At 54.4% G+C, this 18,470-nt stretch overlaps 2 protein-coding genes across 3 annotated transcripts; both read left to right on the top strand.

Moving 5' to 3' along the window:
- The first annotated feature begins 257 nt into the window (after nt 1-257).
- On the top strand, nt 258-6,099 carry ATG101 (autophagy related 101). 2 transcript variants are annotated; one of them, XM_043446440.1, is made up of 4 exons: nt 258-512; nt 808-944; nt 3,471-3,798; nt 5,402-6,099. In XM_043446440.1, the coding sequence occupies exons 3-4, from the start codon at nt 3,547-3,549 to the stop codon at nt 5,804-5,806; spliced, it is 657 nt and encodes a 218-aa protein (XP_043302375.1). In that variant the 5' UTR covers nt 258-512; nt 808-944; nt 3,471-3,546; the 3' UTR covers nt 5,807-6,099. The 2 variants fall into 2 exon arrangements, with proteins under 2 accessions (XP_043302375.1, XP_043302376.1); XM_043446441.1 differs by having other exon boundaries at nt 504-944.
- A 2,407-nt stretch (nt 6,100-8,506) lies between these two features.
- Nucleotides 8,507-11,697, top strand: SMIM41 (small integral membrane protein 41). Its single transcript, XM_043447438.1, has 3 exons — nt 8,507-9,043; nt 9,724-9,876; nt 10,795-11,697. Exon 1 carries the CDS (start codon nt 8,548-8,550, stop codon nt 8,824-8,826), a length of 279 nt encoding a protein of 92 aa, XP_043303373.1. The 5' UTR covers nt 8,507-8,547; the 3' UTR covers nt 8,827-9,043; nt 9,724-9,876; nt 10,795-11,697.
- Nucleotides 11,698-18,470: the final 6,773 nt, after the last annotated feature.

Consider the following 18,470-nt stretch of genomic DNA (forward strand, 5'->3'; position numbering starts at 1 on the left):
ATCTCCAGGGCACTTCTCCAAATGCCATGTCCCTCATCTTAGGGGATCGGTACCTCTTCCAGTCCTCTGAGACCAGAACTGGGGACCACGTCTCGGTCCCAGGGGTGGCTCTCTGACGATGACTCCTCTCCGCCTAGGGAGGCAGCACAGAGCTCGTCAGGCCCTTCCTTCCCTCTCATCTCTATGGCGGAAGTGAGTTGTTCCAGCCGAAACACAACAACATCCTCGGTGGTGGGGTTAAATGGACTCGTCCAAACGAGGGGGATACTTCTTACCGTCAAATCTTAAAATCCGAGACATAATCCAGAAGAAAGCAATCTTCAGCGTATAGAGCACCCTACTGTTGTCTTTGTCCGCTGGTGTGGATGTAGAACGGTCCGGGCATCTGTACTGGTGCCAGGGCTCAGCCAGCTGTGCTCGCGCCCCCGCCGGAGGCCGATGGAGCAGGTGGGACCGGCCGGGCTCGCAGGGGCGGGCCAGGTCTTCCGGCGCCGGCACCGCCTCTTGCCGAGGTGATCTGGTCTCCTCGGGGAGGGTCGTTTCTTTCCCCGCGGGTCCCAGACAGGGATTCTGGGAGGTGGGAGACAGTTCTAGCTGTGTGGCCCTTGTCCTGTGCGAGCGCGGGCGCGCCTCGAACTCCCGGGCCTGGCCAGGCTGGGCGCGGGGCTGCGCTCCTCCCGCGTCCGTGGACCGTGGAGGTTCGCCGGCACTGGCGGCGGGAGAAACTTAACCGGGACGGGAAGTCCTTCCTACGTCCGACAGGGTCTCTCGATGCGGAGCCGAATAACTTTGTGTTTTTGCGTTCAGCCTGTCTCTTGCGGTTCGTGGCGCGCGGGGAGGTTTCGGCGTACTTGCGGAGGGCGTACCTGCGGAGGGCGTACCTGTGCGTGAGGAGAGGGCAAGATCCAGCCTGAGTGACCCGCGTGCCAGCCTCTCCGCGTAAGGTGAGGCTGGGGAAACCCTGGGCTCCGGCCTGAGTCAGAGGAGGCATCAGTCAGCGTCTGCCCCGGTACTCTGCAGAGCTGGGCCTTGGCGGGGCACCGAAGGGACGAGACTTCTCAGGCACTGCCCTGGCAAAGTGCCCTGCTCACGGGGCGTCGAGGGTGAGGGAGCAGACAGGCTCATCACAGAGCAAAGGTGGCCGCGTTGGGAAGGAGGCTGAGGTTGGTTCGTGTTGTCTTCCTGAAGTGGAATCTTGAATAGCACTGAGAATGAGGGAAGAACCTAGGTTTGGGGCAAAAGTGAAAAGAGAGGTGGCCTGTTTGACGGTTTGTGGGGGATACCAGAGGGGGTTTGTGGAAGAAAAGAGAGGTGGACCAGAGCTGGGAGTTTTCAGATGTGAAACTGCTGGATGGAGTTAGACTAGAGGGCAGAAATGAGCAAGAAGGCCTCCTCATCCTGAGAGTATATATAGAAGAAATCAGTCCAGCAATCCTTTCAGGATGAATTGAGCAGTTGCTGTGTACTAGGAACCAGGTATACTGAGATTCCACGGATGAATAGGATACAGTCCCTGCCATTAAGGAACTGTCTGCTAGTAGGAGAGACCAGACAAGGTTAACACCTGTGAAAAGATAACTGATGATGCAGGTAGTCTTGGGCTGATTGCCAGGTGAGAGACAGAGCCAGCTCGATCTCTGAATGGTCTGTGGACTGCCTCCCTGACTTCAGGGGCAAAGAGACAAACCAGTACACTTTGAAGAGAGTTGCCTGCCCCTGAGGAATTAAGATGTGATGTGAAGCTGGAATGTTTATGGGGACTGGAGACCTTTAACCTGTAGAAGGGGTAAAGGGGTGATGGCAGAGTTGCCTTTGAATATATGAAAGGCTCCCTTGTGGGAAAGGGGTGGGACTTCTTCTGTGTGTGACTCTTGATTTCAGAATTAAGATTAGCAGTTTAAAGCACTAAGAGACAAAGCCCTTCCATAGAGGGAGTCTCTGAATAGAACTTTAAAAGGACTGGAATGACTTGCTGGGAGAGGTGAATTCTCTGTCAGGGGAGGTGTGTAAGCTGAACCTTCTCAGCTAAGAAATTTGACTGTTCCCTCTCCTTCTCAGCTCATATTCAGTTACTGATGAAGTTCTGGTTCTCAAGTCTGTTCTTCCCTTCCCACTCCCTCCACCAGTCCTGTCCTAGCCTTGGGTCATCTCTCAGCAGTAACAGTGTAGTAATTAGAGCAGCTCATACTGAATGCTTTGTGCTTGCCAGGAACTGCATCAAGTGCTTTACAGATGCTAACTCACCCCATTCTGGAGAGGACCCCTTCAAGGTAGCTACTGTGAATATCCCTATTTTATGGATTGGGGAACCTGAGGCACTTAGGGGTGAGGCAGCATGCCCTTGATCACACAGTGAGCTGATGAGAGAGCTGGGGCTCCAACCCAGGCAGTCTGGCTTTAGCGTCCCTGCTCTTAACCACCAGCCTGCTGTGTTTTACATGTGTTATTTTATTCTGTATTTACAGATAAGAAAGTAGACTCAGAGGTTGAGTGATTGGCTTAAGGTCACAGAGCAAGATACTGGAGACCTGGGATTCGGACCCTGGGCCATTGGATGTGGAAACCCCACACTCTGCACATCACTCTGCCACATCCCATTGCACTGTCTGGAAATGGCATGACTGTGGTGGCCTCTAACTAGACTCCTTGCCCAACCCTTTCTGCCTTCAATTAATAAGTTTTTTTTTTTGGCTGCACTGGGTCTTGGTTGCAGCACACAGGCTCTTCGATCTTTGCTGGGGCATGTGGGATCTAGTTCCTTGACCAGGGATCGAACCCGGGTACCCTGCACTGGGGGCACAGAGTCTTAGCCACTGGACCACCAGGAGAGTCCCTTAAATTGGCAAGTTTTTACCTCAGAGTCTGTGAGATTTGGTGTGTATGTGTCAGTCAGGTTTTCAAGTTCAGTCTTCTTAGCTTTCACTGACTCCTCAGAGCAGTCTGTGACCCCTCAAATAGTGACGAACCATTCTTCACCCGTCGGCTGGAGTTAACTTTCTGATCCGCAGATTCAGTGTTGGACAGTGGGATGCATGGAACTTCATTGCCCTCGGGACAGAGTCCGGATGCCTGGTCATTCAGGGTCCCAGGAGATCAGATTCCAGTCTTCCTTTTCATCTCACTCCCATCATGGAGTCTCACTACTCTGGTGATGTTTACCTGCCTGTCTGTCCTCCATCCTGGCAGCTTCTCAAGGGCTGGAGCTGGCAGGGGTTCACAGTGAGCATGTGCTGTAAACCACACTGGATGCCGTCACGGAATTCAGGACGGATCTGGGTGTTTGGACTGGTAGCTTTGATGCTCTCCCCATCTCCCATCCCAAGAGTCAGTGGTCCTCTGCCAGCATGTGCGGCTGCAGAGCAGAGAAGGGCCGTGGTGGCAGGGGACAGGGCTGGGCCTGGAAGGATGTGAACAGGTGACACGCCAATCAGGCAGAATGTGTCCACATTCTGACCTGGCTCCTCTTGCAGGGTGGCCCCTGGGTGGGGTGAAGCTCCACCGTCTTTCCTCTGGTCCCTGACCTCAGCGTGGGCCACCAGCTACAAGATGAACTGTCGCTCGGAGGTGCTGGAGGTGTCGGTTGAGGGGCGGCAGGTGGAGGAGGCCATGCTGGCCGTGCTGCATACAGTGCTTCTGCATCGCAGCACCGGCAAGTTCCACTACAAGAAGGAGGGCACCTACTCCATCGGCACAGTGGGCACCCAGGACGTGGACTGCGACTTCATCGACTTCACCTACGTGCGCGTCTCCTCCGAGGAGCTGGACCGCGCTCTGCGCAAGGTCGTCGGGGAATTCAGGGTAAGGTGGGGTGCAGTGGGCGGCAGGGGGCTGCTGCGTGTCGTCCCCTCCTTGCTGTTGGACCAGCTTACCCTTCCTGGGTGTGCATGTCAGGTTGTTTGAGGTTCTCAGGAACAGGCATGTTCAGAGCTCCTCTGGGTGGGGAGTGCTTGGTAGGGGGGTAGGTGAGGGGGCCTTGTAAAAATACCAGCAAGGAGAGCAGGCAGCCCTTGGAGCATTGGCGGCCAGGGCCCCTGGGCTGATCATCGCCTCTGCACTTTGGACCTCCTCTCTACTGACACCTCTCTGCTTCTGCTTCCACATTCGGGCCTTTCTTATACGAGATGCCCTGAGAGGGAGGGCTGCTGGGCTCAGGCGGTGGCTGTCCCAGAGAAGGGTCCTGTGGGTGGTGTGGCGGTGTCTGTGGGCCTGTAGGGGCCAGGAGAAAGGTGGAAGGGACACGCCAGGCTGCTCACATTGGTCATCTCGGGGCAGGAATGGAGGTGTGATTTTTAATTCTGTCTTCATTCAGGGTTGCAGTGTTTCATTCTTTCAGTGAGTGCATAGTTTTAAAATTTAAAGTAACGAAGGGAATTTCTCTTAAAGTGCCCTCCCTGAGATCAGAGGAGGAGGGTTGTCTCTCTGGCTTCCATTCCATAGACGTGTGATCCTCACAGGGGGTGGACTCTCTACCAGCCACAGGGTACTCCCCGCCCTCCCATCGCTCCTAGCCTAGAAAGGGCAAATTCATGAGTTTCCCAGTCCCCCTTCAGGGGAGGCAGTGGTATCCAGACCCCTGTCCTCCAGATGCCGATGAGAGGTACATGAAACACAGTGAACTCTTAAGGACATGGACTCCAGCCAGGCTCTACCACCCACAAGTGTGTGACCTTGGGCAAGTGACTCTGCTCCTCTGGACTGCAGTTTCACTATATGTAAATTTGGAACGAAAGCTGTACCCATCTCATAGGGTATATGCACCACGAGGATTAAGTGAGTCAGATGTGTCAAGTGCTGGAGAGCCGTCACACAGGAAACACTGTAGAAGAGGTAGCTGCTGTTACTGTCAGCAGAGGGAACGGGAGCTTGGTTTGTCAATAAAGGAGAGACTTACTTCCTGATGGGCTGTTAAGGAGTTGAGGGAGGCATCCTTACCTTTGGGTTGGCCTGAACTCAGAGAGAAAGGTAGAAAGGTGCTTTAGGGTCTTGGCTACACTGGGAGGAAGAGTGTGGGCCATCGCACCCCATGGGGGGACAGGCAGATTTATTAGACCAGGTGGCCCCATTTGCTTCTCAGAGGAAAAGAGGGAGAAGCTCTAAATGTGGTCTGTCCTTCCCCTCCCACCCCGCTCTGTTCCTTGGCTTCTGTCTCTCTATTCAAGGATCACTGGGCTTTTCTTTAGAAACTGTGAGTTTAGGTTGTCTTTGAGGGAATGAAGGAGGGTTCTGCTTAAGAGGAGCCATTTGTGTCACTTTATACAAATCCTTTACTCTCTGGGTCTCGTTCTCTGCCCTCCCCGGAGGTCTGATAAAGAGCTTTCACTGGGGCTTGGGAAGCTGGCCCTCATAGGGTGAGAACCCAGTGGAGGCCTTGGCCTGCTCACTCTTGCTCCTCCTTCCCCAGGATGCTCTGCGCAACTCCGGGGGCGATGGGCTAGGGCAGATGTCCCTGGAGTTCTACCAGAAGAAGAAGTCTCGCTGGCCTTTCTCCGATGAGTGCATCCCCTGGGAGGTATGGACGGTCAAGGTGCACGTGGTGGCCCTGGCCACGGAGCAGGAGCGGCAGATATGCCGGGAGAAGGTGGGGGAGAAGCTCTGCGAGAAGATCATCAACATTGTGGAGGTGATGAACCGGCACGAGTACCTGCCCAAGATGCCCACGCAGTCAGAGGTGGACAACGTGTTCGACACGGGCTTGCGGGACGTGCAGCCCTACCTCTATAAGATTTCCTTCCAGATTACCGACGCCCTGGGCTCCTCCGTCACCACCACCATGCGCAGGCTCATCAAAGACACCCTGGCCCTCTAGGTCTCTCCAGGCCTCGGTGCTCCTTGATGGCTTATGGACCTTGGCTTCTGGGGATCGTACTGTTAGGCCCTTGGGGCTCTGGAACCCGCTCTGGGTCCTTGATAAGACTGGGAAGGGCCGCCCTGGCTTCCTCGTGCTGTGGATGCCAGTCTCTGGTCGTCCTTGTCACCTTCACTGACGGTCAAGTCTGGCCTGCACTGTCTCTCCATACTCCTGGTTTCGGGGGGGTTTCCCCTTTCCTACACTGTACAGAGGAGCCATCACTAGGATGGTGAATAAAGCTGAGAGTGTGAGTTTGGGTTGAGTCTCTCCCTTGACTGGTGTTACGCCCTGAAACATTTTAACACTTTCTGACAGAACTTCAAGGAACACGTGAGTGTGTTGAGGGCATTATTCCAAGATGGGGGTCTATGATGTGATTGAAGATAGATTAAAGCTGATCGATCTTGTACTTTGTCGGACATTCACATAAGCAGGTGTGACCACAGTCAGTTCCATAAATGATGACACAGATCAGGATCTGCTGCTTTGGGATATGACTGTGCTATTTCTCCTCCCTTCCTAAGGAAGCTGTGACCTGCCTTTTATATTATCTGTTGCTGCTGCTGCCAAGTCGCTTCAGTCGTGTCCGACTCTGTGTCACCCCATAGACGGAAGCCCACCAGGCTCCTCCGTCCCTGGGATTTATATTATCAGATGACCCCAAAGAATATCTCCTCTGTCTCTGTAGAGCACACACAGGCCCCCACTTGCACAGAAAGCTCATTTGACTTGGTGTCTTCTCCCTCTGGAGAGAGATTGGCCACCTTGAGACTGGTGTCCTGTGACACTTCTGGTTTGGGCTGACATGGGCTTCTGTGGTGGCTCAGACAGTAAAAAAACTGTCTGCAATGCAGGAGACCTGGGTTCGATCCCTGGTTTGGGAAGATCCCCTGGAGAAGGAATGGCAACCCACTCCAGCATTCTTGCCTGGAGAGTCCATGGACAGAGGACCCTGCTGGGCTCCTTTGGGCTATAGTCCATAGGGTCGCGAAGAGTCAGACACGACTGAGCAACTAACAGTTTCACGTTGGTATCTCACATCCATTTCTAGGCAAACATTGTCAAGATCAGTGTGCTTTTCATTGATTTATTCTTCTATATTTTATAATGCTTTTTGTTACACAGGGGCAAGCTCTAACCAAACTAAATGAACAGTGTGTAAGCAAGCAGCAGTGCTAAAGGAGAAATGGCCAGGGTCTGGGGGTCTTGTCCATGGTCCTGGAGCAGATAGGTACCAGGATGGCCAGGAAGTGTTTGCACATTTTTCTCATTTCAGGCCACTTTTCGGCCATGTGTAATTTCGTGAGGAGTTTTGTGATGTCCTACCCTTGGCCTCTGGGGCACTGGTGAGTTGGAGAACTCAAGAGGTTCTCAGTGGTTTGGAGATGGGGAAGGCCCATTGTCAGCAGCTCCTTAATGAGATGTGATCCCACCTGACTCGCTGCAGTCTGGGGGGCCTTTTTCTCCTTAGACCAGCTCATTTCCTCTGAGGAATTGGCTGATTCAGCTGTTCACTAACAGTGACTTTGTTTTAAACAGGGCTCAGGGTTGCTACAGGAGTTTTCAGGAGACCTGGGCCGGAGAGTCTTTCCTCCATCCCAGCTTCCCCAGACTTCATGCTTTTCTGCAGCCAGGCTCTGCTCCAGACTCTCACCCTGGCTTGGCTGTGGGACACCCAGTTGGCAGGCAGGCTCCCTTTAGTGGGCAGTTCAATAGCATCTCTATCCCCTTTGGCATTGTGACTTCCCAGGGGTAGGGGACTGGTTTATTCAAGGTCAGGACAGGAGCCCTGGTGACTCAGATCTTTCCCCTTGATCTGTAACTCTCCTTGACCTCGGGCCTGAGCAGAGGAATGGGGGCAGGCCTTAAATTCCTCCTCCCCTCCATCTCACCTGGAACCAAGGTGGGTCCTGGGCCGCTTATCCAGCCCCAGGAAGCTCCCGAGGGGGTGATGAAGGCTATGCATCACTAAGGTTCTAGACATTGCTCATTTGCCTCCTGTCCCAGCGGTACCTAGGTCGTTGGCTGTTTTTAGAGGCTAAGTTGTGTCTGCCTCTTGTGAGCCCATGGACCTAGCCTGCCAGGTTCCTCTGTCCATGGGATTTCCCAGACAAGAATATTGGAGTGGGTAGCCAGTTCCTTTTTCAGGGGATCTTCTGACCCAGGGATCAAACCCACATCTGCACTGGAGGACAGATTCTTTCCCACTGAGCCACCAGGGAAGCTAAAGCAGCATTTAATTTCGGCCCAGGGACAGAAAGCCTAGGAGCAGGGATGGTCCTTGCTTGTCCTGTGTCTTGCTCAGTGGGGGCAGCACCGTGGCCAGCACCTGGAATGTGGTCTAGAACGGCTTAAGGGTTCTGAGAGAGGGCTATCTCCTGACCTTTTCTAAGGCGGAGGGAGAGCCCTGGGGACAGGACTCCTGGCTTTGTCTGGTTGGGTGCATGGGCCGGTTCACATGGGTGGGCGTGTGGGCCTTTGGGCTGAGAAGTATACACCAGCCCCCCCGGGATTCTGGGCGGTAGCTACGAGCCCTTTGTCTAGAAAGAGCCTCCTCGCTCGGCGCCAGGGGTGGGGGCGCACCGCGTCTGGGATCCGCCCCTTGGGCCCCTCCCCGACGCAGCCGCCGCCCACCCGCCAGCCTTGGGCTCCCACACATCTGGCGGTCCTCAGCGCATCTGGGCAGCTGGCGCCGAAGCATGAACAGCTCGCAGGCGGGCGCCACAGCCCGGGGCGCCTGGCAGAGCTCCTGCTGCAACCAGTCGGGGGCGCCGCCGGAGCCCCCCGAGGGGCCGCGCGCCGTGCAGGCGGCGGTGCTGGGCGTGCTGTCGCTGCTCGTACTCTGCGGGGTCCTCTTCCTGGGCGCCGGCCTCCTGCTCCGCGCCCAGGGTTTAACGGCGCTGCTGGCCCGAGAGCTGCGCTCGTCCCGGGAGGGCGAGCCCGGCGGCGCCAGCGTCGATGACGACGACGAGTCCTAGGCGCCAGGCTGCGTTCGGGGGTCGCGGCCTCCCGGTGGTCCGTGGACTCCACGCCAGACTTTGAGGGAGCGGCCCCCAGCACCCGACGTCTGCAGCGGGGAGCCCTGCCGCGATGTTGGTGCGCTCGCACAGGTGACAGAGACGCAGCCATCCCAGGCCCCGGCTTCTTTCTCCCCTCCTCTCCTTCCCGAAGCCTTTCCCCCCAGAGGAGATTCGAGTAAGATTCCTCACTGTGGCCTCCCTCTTGAGGTAGGGATGGGGGTGTGGGTTGAGTCTTAGGGCAGAACCAGGGGCCTGGATGACCCTGGGAGATGGAGAGGTGTGCTGATCCCCACCCCCACCCCCCCACCCCAGGTTGGGGGGAATGCATGTGGCCCAGAGCAAGCAGCTTTGGGGTGTGCTTGTGGGGGAAGGTGACAAGGTTCCTAACAGCCGGGGGGCCTCAGAAGCACGTTGCTCCAGGAGGCTGGAGCTGAGGGTTCCCAGCTGTAGGGGCTCCATCTGGCCCTCCTGCCTCTCCCTCCCTAAGGACAGGAACCATCTGGAGGGAAGGGCCTGGGTGGCCTAAAGACAGGGTAATTCTAGGCCAAGGCTGTCTCGGGCCGAGCCACAGGGGCCAGCGAGGGAAGCCTTCTTTGCCCATTTCTATTTAGCGTCGCACCTAGGGGTTCCTGGGTTTTTGTCGGTGCGGCTGTTCTCTGGAGGTGCCTCTGATCTCTCTTGCCCCTTCCACTGTAGAGCCCCTCTCCTGGCCTGCCAAGGCAGAGGCAGCGTCCTGGCTGGCCCCTGAGAGGGGAGGGCGGCGTGTGTGAGGAGGGGCCGCTGGGGGTGAGGGGCCTGAGTGGGCAACGTGCAGCTAAGCAGCTGTGAAGGTGACGACGTGTGATCCCTCCGCAGAGGAGCCCAGGATGTGGTGTTAATCCCGGGCAGCTGTGCCGCGCTGGACTTGCTGAGCTGTGGACTTCTCACCTCAGGCACGCCGCCCCCACCCCCTTGGAGAGAGGGCTGGCCAGGGCAGTGAGGGGTGTGTGAGACTGCTCCTGGCCCAAGGTCAGCGGGGCTGGGCCCAGGGACATTCCCCACCGCCCTTCGCTGTGTCCTGGGGCAGGGGCTGGAGCTCCTTCTCTTTATTGTATCCAGTTCACCTGCCCGCTTGCCCACAACATTCTGCTGTATTTCCCTCCTGTCTCCCATCTCCAGCCTGTGCGCTTTCCTCCTTCTCCAGCTGGGCCAGAGTCTCCATGTGTGAGGTGAGGCCTTCATTTTACAAATGGGAAAGCTCAGAGGGAAGAAAGTGACCTGCTGGAGTGAATGACAGAGCTGAAACTGCACCCTGGGGCTCCTGATTGATTTCGAGCTCGGGGGTGGGAGTGGTATCCCTGAGTGAGGACCCTTTGGGTCACTCCTTTTGCTCTGTTCTCTCGTTCCCTGATTTCTCACCCCTCTTTGAGATGCTGATGCAAAATATGGCCTCTCTCCTTAAAAGAATGAACCTTCACACCACACATTTGGCATATGGTTTCTGGGACTGGTACCCCAACTCCCCCCTCCTCCTTGGTGTCCTCTCTCCCATCCCTGCTCCCCAGCAGCCTTGCTGGATACCTTCTTGCTGCTGCGAATGGCCTCCCAGGTGTGCCAATAACTCCCAGGCAGCTGGGCTCAGCTTTTCTGGCCTGAACACCAGGGTGGGGTGAGCTCAGAGGGTCAGCTGGAATATACATCTATGGAAATCCAAGTGGACAGGGCAGAGGGACCAGAGGTCAAGATGATGACTTGGATTGGCCTTTGGGTTCAAGTCTGGGTGGTGTTAAGGGGTGTAGGGAGATTTGATGGCAGGAAAGGCTGTGTCCCCAGCATCGTGGTGTCTGCTCACACCCAGGCAGGGCCGGAGACGGTGCGGTGGGGTGAAGAAGAGGGGGTAGGCAAAGACTTTCTTCATCCAACTTCCTGTCTTTGCTGTCCCTTCAGCTCAGTGCCTGAGAAGCTGGCCCATGGTGTGTGCTGTGGAGGACCTCAGTGTTCCTGGAGGAAGATCCTGAGACGTTTGCTAAGGAACTCTGACCCTGGTCAAGGCTGTCAGACTGAGTGGGGAAGGAAAGAATTCAGAAAATTGGGAAATGGGTGCTGTTGTTAAACCATCTGTCAGGCTCAGGTTGGGAGTGGCAGGGGTGATGACTGCAGGTCGGTGTGCCATGGAGTGAGGCCAGGCATTTGGATCCCAACAAGCCTGCACTGTCCTTGATGGAAAGGCTGGGTCCACACATGCGTGGACATCTTGGCTTACTCTTCCTCTAAACCCTGAGTCTCACCCTGAGGTGGAAAGGGTTGTCATTCCTTGGCTCCCTTTCCAGCAAAGATGGGGGCAGCTATCTCTTACAGATTCCCGAACCTTGCGTGGTCTGTCTCCCAGAGCGCTTTCCTCCAGTCCTACCGGCCACACAAGGAACCTTTGATCCATATACAGTACAGATGAGAGCCTGGGAGAAACCTGGACTGTGGTGAGACCTCATCCTGAGATTCCTGCACACAGCTGCTGCCTCTGACCTGCTCCATCCAACCTCCTGAAGTGCTCATGGTGTGGGCCTGGGTGGTCAGCCCCCTAGGAAAGAATGGGCCCCCTGGCAACTGTTGTGCGTCCTGGGCACCGAAGTGGCCACACTCTCAGTGCTGCAGACGCTGACAGACTTGTGCCTGCTGGGCCTCGTCCCATCTCTGGTGCTGGGTGGCTGTGGTCTGACAGGCTAGTGACTTGTCCCTGCTGAAGGCGGTAGGCCAGTGTCCCAAATTTGAAGGACTTGTGTGCCCCAGCAATGACTCATCACTGCCCTGTCACTTCCTGTGGCTTGTTATTAAATATGCTGGTGATGTAAAGTTGGAGTATACAGTCAGTGTTTTCAGCTCCTGACTCTTGGAATTAGTGGTAACCCTGGACCAGTGGTAAAGAACCCGCCTGCCAGTGCGGGAGACATAAGAGATACAGGGTGGATCCCTGGGTTGGAAAGATCCCCTGGAGGAGGACATGGTGACCCATTCCAGTGTTCTTGCCTGGAGAATCCCATGGACAGAGAAGTCTGGTGGGCTCCATAGAGTTGCAGAGAGTCGGACATGACTGAAGTGACTTGGCACGCAGCACGTTGGGCCTGCTCCGGTTTGGACTGTTTCTGGCAGATTCTGAAAGAGCAATCCCAGCCACAGCCCCTCTCCCTTGGTCTCTTCTCAGTGCTAGCTTTTCCCTTTCCACACCCAGATCCAAATCTATTGGTAGGTAGGAGGTGGGGCAGTGACTCTCACCGACACTCTACTGCCTCCCAGTGGTCAGTATGGGCAAGATTGCCGGGAGAAATGATCAGTAACCTCAGATATGTAGATGGCACCACCCTCATGGCAGAAAGTGAAGAGGAACTAAAAAGCCTCTTGATAAGGTGAAAGAAGAGAGTGAAAAAGCTGGCTTAAAACTCAACTTTCAAAAAGCTAAGATCATGGCTTTCGGTCCCATCGCTTCATGGCAAATAGATGGGGAAACAATGGAAACAGTGACAGACTTTTATTTTCTTGGGCTCCAAAATCACTGCGGATGGTGACTGCAGCCATGAAATTAAAAGTCACTTGGAAGAAAAGCTCCTTGGAAGAAAAGCAGTGACCAACCTAGACAGCATACTAAAAAGCAGAGACATTTGCCAACAATGGTCTGTCTAGTCAAAGCTATGGTTTTTCCAGTAGTCGTGTATGGATGTGAGATTTGGACCAGAAAGAAGGCTGAGCACCAAAGTATTAATGCTTTTGAACTGTGGTGCTGGAGAAGACTCTTGAGAGTCTAAAGGAAATCAGTCCTGAATATTCATTGGAAGGGCTGATGCTAAAGCTGAAGCTCCAGTCCTTTGGCCACCTGAAGTGAAGAGCCAACTCTTTAGAAAAGACCCTGATGCTGGGAAAGATTGAAGGCAGGAGGAGAAGGGGATGACAGAGGATGAGATGGTTGGATGGCATCACTGATTCAATGGATGTGAGTTTGAGCAAATTCTGGGAATTAGTGAAGGAGAGGGAAGCCTGGTGTGCTGCACTCTATCAGGTTGCAAAGAGTCAGACACGACAGAGTGACTGAACAACAACAATTGGGGGTCTGAGCACAGTTTGGCCAGAGCTTGTGCCTCGATGTGAGAGTGAAGTTTGTGAGCATATGAGTGGAATTCTGTTTATAAACCCTCCTGGATCTCAATCTCTTCACCCCTAAAATGGAGGCAACAATGTCATAAGGATCAAATACATAGTGTGCTTGTCCGTAGATAAAAGGCTTTCTACACTGCGATTATTGTGTGATGTTATTTTTTTCCTCCAAATCTGACCATCTCCAGAGAAAAGATGTAGAGCCACCCACCCTGTTTCTGGGAGCATGTCATTTGTCTTTTCCATGAGTGTTTTTTTTTTTTTTTTTAACTTTTTATTTTGTATTCAGGTATAGCTGATTAACAGTGTTCTGATAGTTTCAGGTGAACAACGAAGACAGAGAAGAAGATATATGACATGACTTATATGTACAATCTAAAAAGAAATGATACAGATGAATTTACTTACAAAACAGAAAGAGACTCACAAACTTAAGAGAATGAACTTATGGTTGCTGGGGGAAGGGATGAGGGGAAGGGATAGTCAGGGAGTTTGGGATGGGTATGTACACACTGCTATATTTAAAATGGAAAACCAACAAGGACCCACTGTATAGCACAGGGAACTTTGCTCAATGTTATGTGGCAGCCTGAATGGGAGGGGAATTTGAGGAGAGAATGGATACATGTATATGTATGGCTGAGTCCATGAGTGTTTACTTATTTATATTTTTCTCTTTTCGGCTTTTTTTTTTTTAAATAAGCGGTTGCATTTGTGGGCTCAATGTTAACATGTTCCACCAAACATCAAACTGGTGTTTTTTGAAAACAGAGCCCCTGGCTAAAGCGTGTCTCCGGGTTCCCTGGTAATTGACAAGGTAGTCGCATGAGTGTTTATTGAATGACTGCTCTGTGCCAGGCCTGCTCTGGGGCTGGGGATGAGATGAATGAGACAGAGGCCCTTACACAGTCCAGTAAGAGCACTAGACAGTAAGAAGTGCCGAGTGTCGACAAAGCCAAGAGCAGAGAGTGACTGGCTCGGCTTTTAGAGGAAGGGGTACTGAATGAGCATTCACTGGGCAAAGAAGGGGAGGAAGAAAATTCTGGGCAGAGACACAGAGGGGCATAGGGCTGGAGGTGCCCTAGAAGCAGGTAGGTAGAGTAGGATATGAAGGGGCGTGAGACCAGAGGGGTGGCAGCCTGGATGGGAGAGTTTATCCTGGGGGCAGCAAGGAGTCTGGAGGGGTCTGGAGGGTTTTAAGCTGGAAATAACATGATAAGATCTGGATCTTAGGGAATTGGGGGTAAAAGTCTGTGGGTGGGAGCAGGCTGGATGTAGAGAGACAGCAAGGAGGCTGTGGTCACAACCAGGCAAAAATGATGATGGCCTGGACTAGGGTGGAAAGAAAAGGGGACAGATCCAAGTGATGTTTGGGATTCAGCTTTGGTCACTAGTTGGATGTGGAATGAGGTGGGATGGAGGATGAAGCCCCAGCTCCTGGAATTAATTGTAGGGGGTGGTGACGCCTGCCACCCATCAAGGGGCTGTGTTATCAGTTAGGATATTTTTGGTCTGAGTTTACAGGAAATCCTAAAGATATTTGGCTTGAGCAGAGGGTAATTTATTGGCCCATATAATTGCAGAGCCTATGGGCAGTTCCGGCCTCAGGCTGCCTGTGACTCAGGTCTGACTGAGAGCAGCCCTGGCCTCTCTGCCTTCCTTGTCTTCATCTGCAGCCTTTGTCAGCCTCTGGTAGGGTGGTCTAGTGGTTGGGGCAAGGGCTTGAAATCTCGTGGCTGGACCTGAAAGCTGGCCCCACATTCTCTGGCTATGTGACCTGGGCAAGGTGCTTAATCCCTTGCGGTTCAAACCTCCCCTCTTTAGAGTGAGGAGAAGCAGGGTGTTAGGATAAAATGAGATCCATACATGTAGAGAGCCTGGCCCAGTAAGAGTGCCTGTTATCAGCCTCACCCTCCACGTGAGGCAGGAGGCATCTCAAGTTCAAATCTATCAGGGAAGGATGGGTCATCTCCCAGGTTCCTCAGGCCAAACCCTGCAGCCGTTGTGACTGTGTGCTAACCCTGGGGTACTGTGTTGCTGGTATAGAATGTTCTAGGCCTAAGCCGCATGCTCTGCTCAGACATCCCAGACCACAGGGCCCAAAGGAGAAGGATGTTTCCTCACCAGATCTAAGCCTGTTTTATTCCTGGGGTGAACAGAGGCTGGGTGTCCATAAACTGCCTCGTGGGGGGATGTGGGCAGAGGGGTGGCGGATAAGTCCAGTTTGGATGTGTTGAGTCTGAAGCACGGCAGCGGGGTCATCCAAGGTGTACAATTAGTGTATGGGGCTGAGGCTCACCAGAGAGACTTCCAGGCCAGGGTGTTGATAGAGGCAGAAAATGGAGCCATGGGAAGGGCCCAGGTGGGGCTGAAGAGAAGAGAGGAGGCTAGCAGGCCCCACTTAGAGGTGGGGCAGGATCCAGGGAGATGGGAGGGAACATGGGGAGCCAGTTCTCTTGGGAGTCAGGGAACAAAGGAGTTCGGAACTGAGGAGTGTCCATGCTCCCCACAATTCTGGAGGCAGAAGGCTTCTTTCTGGACCACCTGGCTTCCCTGAGCTACTCACCCCCACTCCTACTGCCTTAAACCTGGGTGATGGGGAGTGGTGGGAGGAGCCCCCATACAGAAGAAAGTGGGAACATGGTCCCTCTGGGCTGGCAAGCCCACTGTAGGGAGAGAGGTGGGTTTCTTTTCTTTAGTTTACTGCTCTGTATGTGTGAATGCTATCTCTCTCTCTCTCACTCTCTCTCTCTCTCACACACACACACACACACACACACACACACACACGGCTCACTTAGGCAAAACAAAACAACGCAAAGCCCACACAAATGAGCTCATCCGACTCCATGCTCCTGTGCCTCCCTTCCAAGTGCAGGGACTTCTGCACCTGCTCCGTCTGCTGGGCAGGCAGAGTTTGCAGCCACGTCCTCCACGCCCATGGTTCCTCTGTTTACCAGACCCCACAGGACCCTCTCCTTTGTCCGGTTGCTCTCTCTCCTCACATACTAACTGCTACTAGCTGCAAATCACAACCACTTTCAACTCTGCCTCCACGGCCTGCCTCCCATCTCCCATACTCTGCTCAGATGCCCTCACCTCATACTTCTCACAAAAAGGAGGTGTCTTCAGACATGACTCCCTCCGCTCTGTCCCCAGACCCCCTCCAGAGCCAGAGGCTTTCCATGTGTCCCCAGGAGAGGACCACCCCCCACCCCCACCCCACCATACCACACACACACTGGATGCTGTCTCCACTTCTGCACCATACCCGCTTCACTTTAGTTTCTTTAATGCTCCTTTAACCACTCCTTCTTTGCTGGCTCCAGCTTCAAAACACTCAGGTTTATTCCACCTTAAAATAGCCCTTCTCTGCGCCTGGTGCGTGCGCCTCCAGTAACTACCCCTTGTCTTGCTTCATCTTTATAGCTAACCTTTTCCAAAGTTATCCACACTGGCCGTATTCCCCTCCCCTCCCCCTGCCTCCTTTAATCCTCTCCCACCTGGCTTAGTCTACACTGGCGCTGCCTGGTCAAGATCAGCCCCGGGATGGTTGCTTGAGCCTGCTTGTCCATTCTTTTCTCAGCTGCTCTCCTGGTCACTCATCCTGCTGCTGACTGCTCCCTCCTCCTCACAGCGTCCCCGGTGGCTTCCCTGACAGCTCCGGAAGAAGCTCAGAGAGAAGCTCAGTGACATGCAGAGGAGAGGCTGAGACTGTGGGCTCCAGCACAATACTGGGTCCACACCCTGGGTCCACCACTCACTGGGTAACTGAAACCCTGTCCCTTGTCAGTGAAGTGGATAACACTCACTTTGGGAAACTCCTGAGATGAAGTGGATTTCAGAGGGTGGGCCCAGGGCCCTGGAGCAACTGCCTGGGTTGAATCCAGGCTCCCCGGCTCCCAGCTGCATGCCCTTGGGGAGGTCCCGTTCGGCCCTGTCCCTGCCTCACCTCTCTCTGGGGCTCCCTTGCCAGCACCTCCACTCTTTTTGCCCGGGGCTTGCATGCTGAGTGTCTCAGAATGGTCTGAGCGCTTCCTCTTTCCCTGCCATCTTGCTCTGGGTGCTCCTTACGCTTTCCTGGCACTTAAATCACCATTTATAAACCACAGCTCTGAAAGCTGCAGTCCCAGCTGAACCTGGGTGCTGAAAGTCTCATTAATGCCTTGATCCATTCTGCAGTGATCTCCTCAGCAGCTAACTCTGGCAGCTGTTGGAGAACATGTGGTAAATGAGACAGAGGGGCCCCTGCCACAGAGCCTATATTCTGGCGGGAGGGGATGTTTGATGGCCCTGTGAGCAAATACATGCATGAGGTCACTGCAGATGGTAATACAATAGGGCAATGGGGAGGAGACCTGTGTGCTGACTTCAGGTGCAGGTGGTCAGGGCAAGCCTCTCCAAGGAGGCGGCATCTGGGTCAAGACCTGGCCGGGAGGAGGATGCAGCCAGGCCAAGGGCTGGAGCACAGTGTTCCTGCCAAAGGAACCATGGGTCAAAGGGTCCTGCTGTGGGAATGAGACTGGCCTGTCTGAGGGACCGAAAGGAGGCTGGCGTGTTGGGAACTTAACGAAGCAGTCAGGGAAGAAGGCTTTTGCTCCGGGTGCACCATCCTTGCTCCTGGCCTGACTCCTGGCTTGGATCACCTCCTCCCCAGCAGGTGTCCTCAAATCACCCCCCTTCCTTCCCCTGCACAGCCCGACCACAAATGTGGTCCATTCTACCCCTTAGAAAGCTTTGCTCTGCCTTTGGCTGCTGGCCTCACCTCTCACCCAGCCCCCACGTCCATCGGTCCTTCTTGGCCCCCCCTTCTCCACGGGCACCAGAGTGGTTCTTTTACAAAAAGGTAGGCTGTCGCTATTCCCTGTCAGGCTGGAGTCCAAAACGTGGTCTCCAAGCTGCTGCCCTCTTGGGTCTCTGCCCCCTCTCCTCATTTCTCTGTCCACATTCCATCGTGTCCTCTGGGCCTCTGACTGCCCACCTCCCATTGCTCAGCTGGCCCCTTCCCCTCCTTCAGGCTGGGGCTTCCTGTCAAGCAGTCCCACAGCTCCAGGCTCGCCCCTGACAGCCTTCCTCCAAGTGTTCAGTTACACGTGTAACTGTCAGATAAGCTCTGCAAGAACGAGCCTGACTGTGTTCATCCCCTGCTGCCTTTCCATGCAGTTGTAGTGCTCGGCACATAGCAGGTGCTCAGTAAATGCGTGCTGAATGAATGAAAGGCTGAGTTCTACAGAGAGGACATGGGAGGAGAGGATGGGGCTTCTCCCTGGCCCACCCTACCCTTGAAGCTGCCTACCCACCCATGTACCCACACAGGCACCTCGGCCTCACCCAACAGCATGATCCCTGCCCACCTGACATTCTCTCTGCCTCTGTCTGAACGGTTCGGCCCTGACCCCCTCCAGCTCCGATTCCCTGCCTGCTCCTGTTCTATTCCACCTGCTTGGCCCTTTGCCCTGCGGGTGAAGGAGGCTGCTCCC

This window comes from Cervus canadensis, chromosome 25, assembly GCF_019320065.1.
Source record: "Cervus canadensis isolate Bull #8, Minnesota chromosome 25, ASM1932006v1, whole genome shotgun sequence".
NCBI lineage: Eukaryota > Metazoa > Chordata > Mammalia > Artiodactyla > Cervidae > Cervus > Cervus canadensis.

Bases quoted from the DNA above. Each gene is read 5' to 3' on its own strand.
- ATG101 (XM_043446440.1), top strand. From the start codon at position 3,547: ATGAACTGTCGCTCGGAGGTGCTGGAGGTGTCGGTTGAGGGGCGGCAG. The intron at 3,799-5,401 runs GTAAGGTGGGGT...CTCCTTCCCCAG, and splicing joins AGGTCGTCGGGGAATTCAGG to GATGCTCTGCGCAACTCCGG.
- SMIM41 (XM_043447438.1), top strand. From the start codon at position 8,548: ATGAACAGCTCGCAGGCGGGCGCCACAGCCCGGGGCGCCTGGCAGAGC.